This window comes from Cuculus canorus, chromosome 5 (genome assembly GCF_017976375.1).
Source record: "Cuculus canorus isolate bCucCan1 chromosome 5, bCucCan1.pri, whole genome shotgun sequence".
NCBI classification, from domain to species: Eukaryota; Metazoa; Chordata; class Aves; order Cuculiformes; family Cuculidae; genus Cuculus; species Cuculus canorus.
Genome location: NC_071405.1, coordinates 52,943,595 through 52,956,493, shown reverse-complemented (window position 1 = coordinate 52,956,493; position 12,899 = coordinate 52,943,595). Strand labels below are relative to the sequence as shown.

Sequence of the window (12,899 nt, the reverse complement as noted above, 5' to 3'; positions counted from 1 at the left end):
GTACTTCTCTCTGTATTTGGATGCCACAGAAAATAACTGAGCAAGAAGCAGTGGAAAAAAAAAATTGATGTAGCCGATGTCCAATCTCTAGTAGAGTCAGCTCTGGACCTCTGCACTCCTTCATTCTGTTTTAAATAATTTGAGGGCTTCGATCCCACAGTGACTGTGTGCTCACACATAACAATCAGTACAGACTGCATCACAGGAACCGACTTGCCAGAGGGCCTTTCTGATGAACGTGCACACTAAAACCAGCATTAGAAGTACTACCGCAAGTAAGGCTACAGTTCCCTCCTCATTACTTTGCCCAATTCCCCACCTCCTGCTTGCCTGCACACCCTACTCTAGGTTCCCACAGCCATCCCTAACCGTGGAGGCATCAGAAGGGATCAATGTCCATACAATTCCTCAAAATATGTAGGGGCTGAGAAGAAAGCAGTGGCAGATTGGTCAACCACGGAGATTAGAGACTGCTGTCTTGTCCTGCCACAGGCATTAGGAACAAAATCTCAAGAGATTGTGGGATTTTTGCACAATCGCACCTCAATGACTTCTTATCACTGATCTATATTTTTATTCTAACCATCTCCCTCTTAATTGTTTCACACTTTCCTTCACAAGCAGCATCCATCTCCCCCCACAACATCCTGCTCTTCTCCATAGCCTGACTCCCATTTCTCATTCACTGTGAGATAAAAGCAGCAAGCAAACAGCACAGATGAGCCTAACTGCCCTTTATCAGCAGGAACGCTCTTCACACATGTGTGTTCTTTGCCCCCCACAAACACTTCCACATGGTCCAGACTGCATGATATGGTCTCTGTACCATCGTCTCCCCTTTATACCAGTAGCTCAGCTTTTCCATGGAGCGCGCTAAACTTGTTTAATATAAACACATTCAGTAAAACCATTACAAGCCCCGTGTGGCCATGGTTTACATGGTTTACATGAATCCCAGCTCTTCTAACATTTTTCCCAAAGCGAAGAGAAGGCAGTGGATGCTTACCCATGACCTCTTGGGCTTCAAGCAGGAAGAGGTCACTCCAGGGCCCGCATCCTGCAGAGTTCAGTACACACACTCTGATGATCAGGTCTTTGAGAGGATTCCATGTTGTAAGATTAGCTTTTGTATCCTGTACGATCATCTCCCCCTGTGAGCAAATGGCAACAAACTGTAAGCTGTCTTAAAAGGAATGGAGCCTAAAACTTCACCTTTAAAACTAAACCAAAACATTACTATGGACTTCATGGGTGCTATAACAAGGGTTGGAAGTGGCCACTCCTGGTTCTTAGTCTTGGTTTTGCCATTAACTTTAGCTGTCACCTTGGGCTTCTCATCTCAAAAATTGTTAATATGTTCCCAGGGTGCAGGGAAGATATGAGGTTTAATGATTTCCTGCTTTGAGGTCCTTCCATGAAAGTTGCTATGGAAATGGTTTTTTTTTCTGCTGTTAAAAGATACACCTCCTTCTTGTGGGTTAAACACAAGGATGCACTGACATACCACAAAGCATTTGACGGTTTTAATCCAGGGGAGTCTGTTTGAACTTCTTGACCAAATCCCAAATGATTTCATAGCTAATTTTCGTTTAGGATAGCAAGGCCAATATATTTTCAGTAATTCTTTTTTATAAGCATCATTTGCAGCAAACCCATGAAGATTTGGCTGCTGCCACTGACACAATGTAATGAGAACTCAAAATATTGTCATTCGAAGTCAATGACCTAGTATGAAATGGGTCATGCTAGAAAGGAAATAAGCTTCTTTTCCCTCTAGTTGTCTATTATTACAGGCTTGTTCATCATTAATAAGCACTGGCTAAATACATATTAAGAAGCAAGAAACCATCAGATATGTGTGAACTTCAAAGGCAGATAGATACCTGGGAAAGGTCAATGCTGAAGAATAAATGAAAGGCCTTCTACCCTGACAGGGCTCTTTCAACTCCCTACATATTGTAAATGAAATAAAAGAATCCACAACCTTCGTTCTGTGATTTACAGTATAACTCATTCACCTGTTAAATACACCTTTGCTGCTAGGATTTGGAAAGCCAATGACAGGAGAGAGAACGGCCCCACCATGCACTGCCTGAGCTGCCTTTGAGGCAGCACTAGAAAGAGTCAGAGATGAACTGAATTTTGTCTGTGTTGTCCTTTTGTACGAAAAATGGCAGAGAACTGGTCTGTCTGCAGATGAACATTCAAGTGAAGGAATTCTGAATTTACCAGGAAAGGAGAGATGGGCATAAATCTTGAGGCCAGATACTGACGAATTGTTGCCAATCATCATAGATCCATTTACACAAAAGCAATGTCAGCAATGTAGCCTCCTGGTATGGATAAGGATGAGGGGCCCTAATACCTAGAAAATTTCATAGGAACTTTCTCCAACTGTGTGCCCAATGGCTCAGCTGCCCTCTTGATCCATTACCTGAGTTACATTATCCTGAATCCACTCCAGCCTGTATCCCAGGACATTTTCTTGCAGCATATCTGGAGCCACACCTTCCCACTCCAAAATGAGACCGGGATCTCTTTGGATAACATGAATGTTTTGTGGGGTGCTGCTTGGAGCTGAAAGCAGAGGACAGAACACAATTACTTTGGGCAGGGAAATAAGGCACTATGCACACTGAAAATGGCTGAAAAGACAGTTTTATCTTCTTCCCTGAGATAAACTGGAAGAGAGAGTGAGCACAAAGGAAGAGAAAAACTTCTGGAGGCCACCAGCACTATATTTGCTTCAAGCCGGGAAGATAAGGTTGGTGGCACCTCTTGCTTCTTTCCAAGACCCCAAGAATTTCAGAGAGCCAGCGGGACATACTTCTAGCATGCAGGAGCCCTGTGGCTGGATCAACATGTGGTTAGCAGCAATGATGCGTGACACAGACTTGAATGCATATTATTTCATGTTAGGTGCTAGGAGACTCTTAGAGTGGACAAGCAATCTGACAGTATAAAAATGCCTGCATTTCAGAATTAGGAAGTTTATAATTGTCTCTTTTTCAGATTCAGAACTGCTTTCCTGTTCTTGCTTACCAAGCTCCAGTGTTTGGAAATAAACCCTGTCGGTAAAAGGGGAGCTGCCCATCTCATTGCTGCACTGCACACGAACGCTGTAGTTGGTGGAATGCTTCAGGCCTTGCATGCTGTAGGCAAAGGGGGGCACGGGGGTGACTTCAGTGGAGACCTCATGGCCATCTGGTGACTCAGCTACCTGCGCCAAGAGTGAAACAAAAATTGTCATCATAAGCCATATGACTAACAAGTCTATAGGGATAAGAATCCATTTGAAGGTTAATTTAGGAACATGTAAGAATCAATATGGAACAAGTGGTGTTTAAAATACTGAAATGAGAGTTGGCAAACTAAGAACCATGAGCCACAGCTTTTGGTTTAAGTGACATCACCCTCCTAACTCTGTCAGTGCAACAACATGGTTCCATATTTTAAAATCTTTCCTTATCTACGTTACAAATTCTACAGTTTCCTATGATTCTACTAGTCCCTTTAAAGAAAACTAAACGTGCATTTTGCTCTTGAGTGGCTGGCTTCCAAGGCTTGTCTAAATCTGGGCAATGAAAAATTGGTAGGTGAACTTGCCTGTTGTCTAGTGTCACCTTTTTCGCAACTCCTTTTTCAGAAGGTTGCATATTTTCAGTTTTGTAGTGGATTAAAGACACTGTATACTCTGTTGGCTCGGTTCAACTAACCTGTTTCAAATTAAACCAAGAAGAAACTTTTTACCACTCCTGCAATCCTTGTTTTTTGTTTGTTTGTTTCAAATCTGAACTTTAAAGAAACGTGAATGTTAATTTAAATCTGATATCACTGTGTGCTTTTAACACCCAGAAGTTCAATGGTCCTGCTTTTGTACTGACAATAGCAGAAACTACTGCACAGCTTCCAGGCTCAACCTATCTTTCTTCTCAAGTGCATATGAAATAGCAAATCTAGGAGTAAAAGCAAGGCGTACAGATAAAAGTGAAACACTCACATAGACTTTTTATTCTTTGTATAGCAGTCTTTATTTCTTCCTGGCCTTCTGCTAATTTTCTCACATGCTTTTGGCCAACTAGTTTGGCTAATAAAAAGGGATAATCTCAAATTTCCTTAATAGAAAAGCATACCATTATTATTATCAGTGTCATCCAAAACAAGAAAAACCCAAAGAGACTTCTGTGTAAAAACCTATCCATTTGATGATGCGTTTTTGTTCCACATTCTGAAGTGTTGGTGCTCTTACATCTGCCCCCTTCATGCTCTGGAACACGGCTTCTGTTAACAGTCAGTAAACATAGCGATTCCTTACCCTGTCCTCAGAAGCAATCTGTCTGCCTGAACGTGGTACCCACTGCAATTCCTGAGTGCTAGAAAACCAGAGACAGGCTTCAATCACCCTTCTCTTTCTGGGAGGCTTCAAGCAGAAGTGCAGTCAAGGGGAACCAGGAATGTGTGTATTTTCACATGGAAATGTGTGTCAATAGCTCTCACAAAAATCTCTCAATGTGGGAGACAGGGGAAGCACAGCTTTCTGTCAGTGAAGGGTTACTGCCAAGTTTAAGTGCTTCCAAATCCAAGTGCAGGAACTTTGTCCTCCCTTAACGGAACAGAAAAGGCTTAGAAAAAGGGTGAGAGACTGCTGAGCGGACAGAAACCGAGCTGCTCTGATTCAGTCTCTTTTCCACACGCCCCACCCCCCCAACCCTGCCTCTGCCAAAAGTGAGAGGGAGAACTCAAAACCCAGAGCGATTAGCATTGCAGCATGCAAGCCAGAGAATAGGCTGTTCCAGCTGGAGATAACTTGCATTGTAAAACAGAGGAAGAGAAGAGTTTTTCCAACTGAGAACAAGAACAGAAGCAGCAACAAAACCCAGAGACCAGGAGCCAGCTAGACTCAGGCCTTCTTTCTGCCAGGGACTTAAAACAAAATGATATTTTCTTTTACTTATGAAAGGGAATAAATATCAGAGCATGAAATTTCTTGTTTCCTCCACAAATAAAAGGAGGACTGAAGTAAATAAGCTAAGTTGCTTCCAAGATAACTTGGGTTCATAATCCTCCTCTACATAGTTGACATCATCCCATAGAAATTCCACTCACACTGCTGCTGTAGTCAGGTAGGGAAAGCACAGTGGCCCAATATTCACACCTGGCAGATAAACCCACGGGGAATGTGCCTAGCTGTGTTTGCATGGCCTGTTTCGAGAATCACCATTTCTTTCTGACACTCGCTTAGCAGCTGTTTGATCTGTTTTTACAGTTAAGTGTGCAATGCTAGAAACTAACTGCCTGAAGCTGGACACACGCCATTGTTCCCAGAAACCTAAAGAAGTAGTCCAGTTTTTTTAGAGATGTTGAGTACTCAGCACCCATAGAGCTAAATGATATTATCATCCTTCATTTTCTGGGCAGAACTGGACTTTGACAATGGTAAAACCAATCAAGACTTAGAGGCAGGGCTTAAAATTATTCTGAAATGTGCAAATAGGCCTGACAGTATCAAAAAGCCCAATCCATCTCCTGCCTTCAGCATTCTCACATCGCCTGCACCGTAACCCACACTTTGCAAGCTCCTCATCCTTTGGGCTCACTGCTAGGTCCAGATTCCAGCATTTTTTCTGGCACAGCAAAGCACAGGGCTGAGCTGTCATGGGAGTCACAGGCCACTGCACTGCAATACATGACCACGAGCCAGCCGCTCCAGGACATGGTAGCACCCTGCAGCCACCCAAGGGCATTTCCCATAGAGAGATGCGAGCTTCACAGGTGCTGCAGTGTTATGACTCTGCATGGAGTAGCTGCCATGGAACAACCAACATGATAACTGGCCAGGAGGGAGAATGGGGCCAGTCTCAAATTCTCAAATGAACACTTCACGCTTAAAACCTGCTGTTCGGCACTGTTTATGCCCTGAGTTGCATCCTGTTATGTTCCCATGTTTTAAAACTGGAATAAGAATTCAAACACTGCTACAAAGCAGTTGGAGGAGAACAAAAGATGGCCCAAGCAGTGTTGTGGTTCAAGGGAGTCCCATTCTTCATGCAGGGCAGGAGACAAACCAGAGAGGCCATACCTGAAGAGTGCAAGAGTGGAGGGTTGCACGGCCATCAAATCCTGGCACCCAGACCACACTGGCATTGCTGCTGGTGACTTGGCTTACAGTTACATTGAGAGGCGGGAGAGGCATGGCTATAAAGGAAACAAAGAAACCTTTCAGTATATGCAGAACTGAGCAGGTATTCACAATGGCAGAGGCTTAAGGCTAGAAATTATGCAATGAAATCACTAACAGAGATGGTACAATATCACATCTTTAGAGTGTCTCCTATTGTTGTGAATGAAACTATTACCTTGACATTGAACAAGCTACGAGCATCCATTCTTTGACAGTTCAGCATACTCGCTTGATGCATATAGGCAGCAGTTGATCTCTTTGATAGCAATGCCAGTGTGTGACGTTTATACCTTGGTTACTCAGCCGTCTTCCCTGCCCCCTCCGTTGCAATGCATGACTCAGCCCTGCACACACAACTGCCTGTGGATCTACATTGTGAACTAAACCAGGGCTTTAAAATCCCTCCCCTGGTTCTCAGTCCAGCCCCCAAAACTAGCTCTGCCAGCACCAGTGGAAGGATGGTTTGTTGTAGTGACCTGTGTACCCTGCAGCTGCATTTGCAGTGGAAAGCGTCCTGCTGTGAAAATGCTACCTCCAGAAGTGCATTACAAACCCTTCCGAAACACTCTGGGATGGAGTCCAGACTGAAAACCACGCCTCCTTCATGCTGGAGATGAATAAACTCAGAAAGCACTCTGTGTTTTATAGAGGGGCAATTCAAGGCAAAGACTTTGCTTGTTACACGGCTGATACCACACTACAAATTAAGGGAGGAGCCAGGAACAAGATCAAGATTCCCAGACTGGCCATTTAATCAGATGTTTGTGCTTTCTAACACCACAGAACAGCACCAGGGCACTGCCCCTCCGCTCCTGCTCCGAGCCAACGTCTCCATCACTGCAGGGGTCTCCAGTATGTTGTCACATTAACCTGAACTCTTTGGCTTCTTTTTAGGATACTCAATGCTTCCCTTTACCTTCCATTTTCCTTCTACTGTAATTCCACATAGTTACTTCCTATTCTTCCCAATATACCCCTCATCATCTCTTTTTCATTCCTGAGTCTCTGCTTTTATTTAGGCACCTCAGTCCCGAAAAAAACTACCAGCTTCATGAACACTAATGTTTGCCTTGACCTTCTGCTCATTTAAAACATCCTACACTGCTGCCATGAGTAATACTTTTCCTGCAGCACCTCAACAAATTGTACCCTCAGGAATCCTTTTTTAAAAATGCAACAGTCCTCAGGACAAGGCTCTGCCTACAGAATGAATTTTCCACCTCTCCTGTGCTGCATCCAGTGGAAAGCAGCAGTGGAAAAATAATTACAAACGAGGATTCCTCCAGCTGCCTCTTCTACTCTGCCAGAGAGCACCCTTGTCTCTCACTGCACTGAGGACAAACACAATATTGCCTTCAGCATCTCCACAGGGCCAGCTTACAGGAGAAATGCTTAGACCAAAACCCACTCCAAAGTCTCTACAGAAGACCTAGAGGAGAGGATGGGGCAGGGAATAGATGGTGTCACAGATAAACCCTATAAAGCCTTTATTGTCTGGCTAACTAGTTACCAGAACTCAGGGCAGAGATCCTGCAGGGTGGGTGAGTGGGAAGATGAGGCACCAGGGTCCAGAATGGAAGATGGACAATGAGTTCTTTGCCTTTCAGTGAAACGTCTTTCTGAGTTAACTTAGATTTTTCAGTGTCTTGGTTTCTTTCCCTTTTGATGTTGGATATTCAAGTTTGTAAGCTCTTTGAGAGGGTAAAAAGCGTGCTTTCACTCCTTACTTGGGTATCATCGAAACACCGCCATTAACTCAAGTCTCTTGTAAACATAATCCTAACTCTTGGGTTTAACAACATGTAATTTTCAACACTGGATGGCAGGCCCAAGGGAGTATGGGTTGTACCACCAGTAAGAATAATCAACTGCTAATAAATCTATTCTGTACAGGACACAGCCGCTGAAGAGTGTTGGCTTGCTAGCACCTTCCCCTAGCTCTTCGATTTATGAAAGGGACAGATGCATTTCCCCATCATGCACTGAAAAAAAACCTGAGCAGTAGTTTCCTGTTGTGCTCTGAAACACAGCATACAACCCTACAAGTTGTAGCTGCGCACATGGAGGAGACCAAAGACAGTCTGAAAACAGGACCTTGAATGTTAACATAATGAGAGTTAACTTCCTCCGTGCTGGTAGAGTGGCTGGAATAATGGAGTTTTGTACACGGCTGGGGACTGTGGGCTACAATAGAAGTAATTTTCTGCTTGGAGTACACCCTGCACATTGTGGGCACTACAGAGAATAGATAATGAACAACAACAGCAGCAAATAGGAAGAAATGTTAACAGTTTGTAAATGTCCTAGCAAAAATATTTGCCTCTGGAAACACAAAAGAAAAATTGTTTAATAAATTGTAGAAAGACTTGAGCAGATGATCGCAGCGGGGTTGGAACTGGATGATCTTTAAGGTCCCTTCCAACCCAAACTATTCTATGATTCTATGATGTAAGCAGATGTGTAAGAGAGGAAAGCCCTGATCATGCATGTACAGACAACTACTCCTGGCAGTAGTTTCATTGAAGTCTACACGTTCATAGGATCAAGGACTAAACAACCATTATCTGGTCCTGCTCTAGTTCTTCCCAATGGCCTTGTTAGGAGATTTACTTTAATTTTATCAGGGGCTGTACTAGATCTTCAAAACTTCTGCTCTTTAGAAGAGCCTCATCAATTCCCTAAGTTTATAACTACTCTTTTAGACCTATCTTTGAGGTAGTCCAGTTCGGCCTTTAGGACTACAGCACTGGACTTGCTAATTAAAATTGGTTTCTTATCTCTAGGACATGAAAAATACTGGTACAATATTTGCTGAATCACTTAAGCTTGCTCTTCCTCAGCTCTGAAGTGTGTGTATGCACACAAGTGTGTGATGGCGATATATCCCTCCCAAATAGGTTGTGTGGATTCATTAGCTGATGATTAGCCCCTATGGATCACTTTTGGCTAAACATAATTGCTGGGAAATGCAAGAATTTGGAGGTCTTTACCTCACCATCTTATTAACAGTTTAAAAAAAAAAAAAAAAACTGTGTTAACATTAAAAAAAGGTGTATTTATGCCAAGCGTTACTTAAAATTACAGTTGGATGAGGTTTTTCTTTAAAGCATAGTAGCTTTGTGAACTAAATTCTATCCCAGGATAGAAATCTCCATAAAAGATCTATTCCACAACAACTAATTCCCCTGCGTAGCCAAGCCTTTAAGGCAACAACTCAAAATGTTTTTAAATTACATTATAAATCTTACTAGTTCAGCACACTGCATTCTTGGCATAGCAGTAACCACAATGTCCTGAAGAAAAATACACTGTAAGAATGGTAGATCTGCAACTGGATTTTAAGCTATCCTTTAATGAATATTAGCTTACACAACTTTAAGTACTGATACAGACACAAATGCTTGCTTTTATTCGCGCTGAGCAATACGCTAGCACTTGGAACAAATTACTTTTGTGACATGCCTCTCCTGGAGCTGATAATCATGTAATTTAATGTGCATTAAACCATGACTAAAAATTCAAATGCAAAAGCATCTCAACATGAAGAGGAGGGGAAGAGCAGATTGCTTTGATTATCCCCGTTTCAGTCACCTGGAGGAATAGAGGAAACGTGACACTAGCTTTGGCATCTCCAGATGACAACTGGTCATGCAAAGGCTAGGACTCATTTGTTTTGAATAAGTTTTTAAAGCGCAAAGAATTTAAAGAATAAAATCCATAAAAACATCTGGATGAGCAGACTTCACTGGCTACTGGTGATAGTCTTCCTTGTCTTTTTTCAGTATTTAATGTGATGCCAATAGAAGCAAGCAGAAGACATGTCCTCTAACATAGCTCTAACAAGACCTATGTATCACCAAGAAGGAAAGATTTCCCCAGCTACAGATTTATATCTGGCTTCATCTCTCAAAAACAATTTGACTGCTTTGACTCTCTCATTTACAAGGAAAAACTCTTATTTGATATCACATTACCAGTCCTCAGTCAGATGTAGTTCATTTTCAACAGCCTGGGATACAGCCCTGCGTAGCAAGTGGAAACTGCTGTTAGGAGCTCAAAGCAGTTTCAACTGCTGAGGGCTCCAACCGGTGCTGGTTGCTGGCACCTTTGAGACAGCCCTTGGCATTAAGGAGCCCTACTTTCCCTCCCCAGAGAACAAACCCAAATCCCTTGCCCATCCTCTTGCACACTCTCACCTTTAATTTGAACAGTGGCTGTCCGAGATGAAGACAATCCCTTTACGTTGTGAGCTTCGCAGGAGAAAACTGTGCTTTGATTAATACCTGAATATCAGCCAAGAAAAGGAAAGGAAACACAAACAGCTATATAATCCAGCTTCAATCTTCAGCAGAATTTCTATTATGTGTGACATCCAGCTCAACCAGTACAGGCAATTGGAGAGCTAAGCTGGGTGCAATCAAAAGCAAATGAATTTCAATGTAATTAACATGCTAAACACATTTTTAATGGAGAGAGTGTAGCGATGTAGAAGAGCATTCACAGGAACTTCAGAAAGCACTGAAAAAGAAAGATGAATCTGGCAGAACAGCAGGTCACAATGCTCAGCTAGTAGATGTCCACTTATCACCTTCTGGTGAGCATCCTTGGAGCAAAGATACTGCTGAACCACATGCTTATACAACACCCAACGTTCTGGACCTCACTCTGCCACATAAGCAACAATAACCTTCTAACTGGGCTACAAGCCCGGCAAAGTTCCAACCAGACGCTGCAGATTTCAAGCTAATACCCACTTGTCTCTCACCTTGCACGAGACTTTCGAAGACATGCAAAGGAAAACAAAGTAAAATGCTAATACATCAGTGTTGAGGCACTTTCCAGGGGTGATACAATGCAAGTGAGGATTACACTCCCTCGCTTCTGTGAGCGTCTATCACTGGGCCTGAACATGGCATCATACTGATGTCCAGCTGCTCCAAGATGCATATAGACGTAGCTAATTAATCAAAATTGACACCGATTTGCAAAGCTGCATGGAGAAATATGTCCAGCGTACATTTTCCCTCAACTCAGCCCTCAGTTGTCTTATAGGGCTCTATCTGAGGAAAGTTAAGGATTGGCACATTATGTGCATACAGCTTAAGAGGCAAAAAGACTTCAGAGCTGCATGGAACAGCTTGCACAGTCTGTCTTTGCCCTTTGATTCATCTCCCAAGCATGAGATTAACAGCATCGCTAAGAGGGTGCACTGGAAGAGAAGAGGGACTGCTACAAAATGAAAAAGCAAAGTATTTTAGCTTCTTCCACTCACCATTGTGAACCAGAGGAAAATGCTGCAAGCAGAGCAGACCAACACCTGACACAGTAGGTTATCCCAAAGACAGAATCAAACACAGCCCTGTCCTGAGGAAAACACAAAACACACCCCAAACCAAGTTCTCCTTACTGTCCAGCACCACTGCCAGCACTGCTTTCCAAATACAACCATCTTTTTACCAAACCAACTGCTTGCTGAACCTTCTAAATGTTTGCTTTCTAGACAGTACTTTTTCTTCAGGATTCAATACTTTCTTTAGCTAGCAATGCTTATTTTCTTACCTACCCTCTTTTTTGACAAGCTTAGGAAATCTGGCTATGCAGCTTGTATCCTACTGCATTTTCTCCATCACAAAGACAAGATATGCCCAAGAAACATCCCAAAGAACACTGAAAAGGCTAAAGAAAGATGCTTGTGATGAATATATATAACACCAATTTATCTGAAGAATCACGAAGAGCAGACGTCCTTCTTCAGGCCCCCATGCAACTCTCACATTTCTCAGTGATGGAAGTTTCATACAGCACTATGGGATGAGTTCAGAGGAGGGGAAGGGAGATTTTTTTATTCTTGTTCCCCTCTCGACCATAATTTTTTTTCAGTTTCCATTTCAACTGGCAGATTATATCACAAGGGAACAGTTTTCATTTCCAACTTGGAACAGCACTGAATGGCTACAGAAGAGAGGGAGAAGATGATAAAACCACTGCAAATCACAAACCAGGTTTTGGTTTAGGTATAAATTAGGTTCTAAGGAAATGCTTAATAGGATTGGATATCTCAAAGGTTGGCCAAAGAGGTACAGAAAGAAACTCCCACCAGGTAAAACTGCATAAACACTGATAAAGAGGCCCCACAGAAGACTCTGAGTTATAAAACCTTTTCTTTCTAAAGACCTATTTCAACTTTGGCTTAAGGCTGCTAAGAAGAGAAGAGCAGCAAAGAGAAGAAGTAACACAAAGCTCTTGGACAACTGACTAGAACAAAGTTACCTTTAGGAGGTAACTTCAAAAATAGCTGCAGTCAGGTCCTGGAAAGGGTACACTGCCCCTTCCCTGAAAGTGGGCTTAAGAAAAGCTTAAACACCTACTGGCTCCTGAGCTCTTCACTTGACGCTGCTGGGGAAGGCAGTTGTACCACCATGGACCTAGTGTGCCTGCTCTGGGCAAACCTTGGTCTCCGAGGATATCAGTCAACCCACTTCAGCACCAATATAACTACTCTAAGTGTCATACAGTTACATGAGGCAGTCAGGTTTTAATGATATAAGCATCCAGCAAGCCTGAAAGAACAGAGACGGGAAAGGGGAGGGAAAAGCAGTGTGTGACATGGCTACGCAAAGAAGGAGGTAGCAGCATTTGTTACAAGTGAACATTTGGTGATTTCCAAGTCAAATGTCACCAACAGAGTCACTTAATATAACCATGAGGTGGTTATACA

At 42.8% G+C, this 12,899-nt stretch overlaps 1 protein-coding gene across 4 annotated transcripts in view; it reads right to left on the bottom strand.

Annotated features, from left to right (window-relative positions):
- Nucleotides 1-12,899, bottom strand: part of TYRO3 (TYRO3 protein tyrosine kinase) — a 41,152-nt gene that overhangs the window by 17,795 nt on the left and 10,458 nt on the right. For 3 of the 4 annotated variants that reach the window (XM_054067607.1, XM_054067606.1, XM_054067609.1), the window contains 5 exons: nt 10,378-10,464; nt 6,080-6,195; nt 3,043-3,220; nt 2,435-2,577; nt 1,007-1,151 (listed from right to left, as the gene is read on the bottom strand). In XM_054067607.1, coding sequence (XP_053923582.1) covers nt 1,007-1,151; nt 2,435-2,577; nt 3,043-3,220; nt 6,080-6,195; nt 10,378-10,464 — 669 coding nt within the window. The remainder of the gene's footprint in view (nt 1-1,006; nt 1,152-2,434; nt 2,578-3,042; nt 3,221-6,079; nt 6,196-10,377; nt 10,465-12,899) is intronic. The other variant, XM_054067608.1, reaches the window with a different exon arrangement.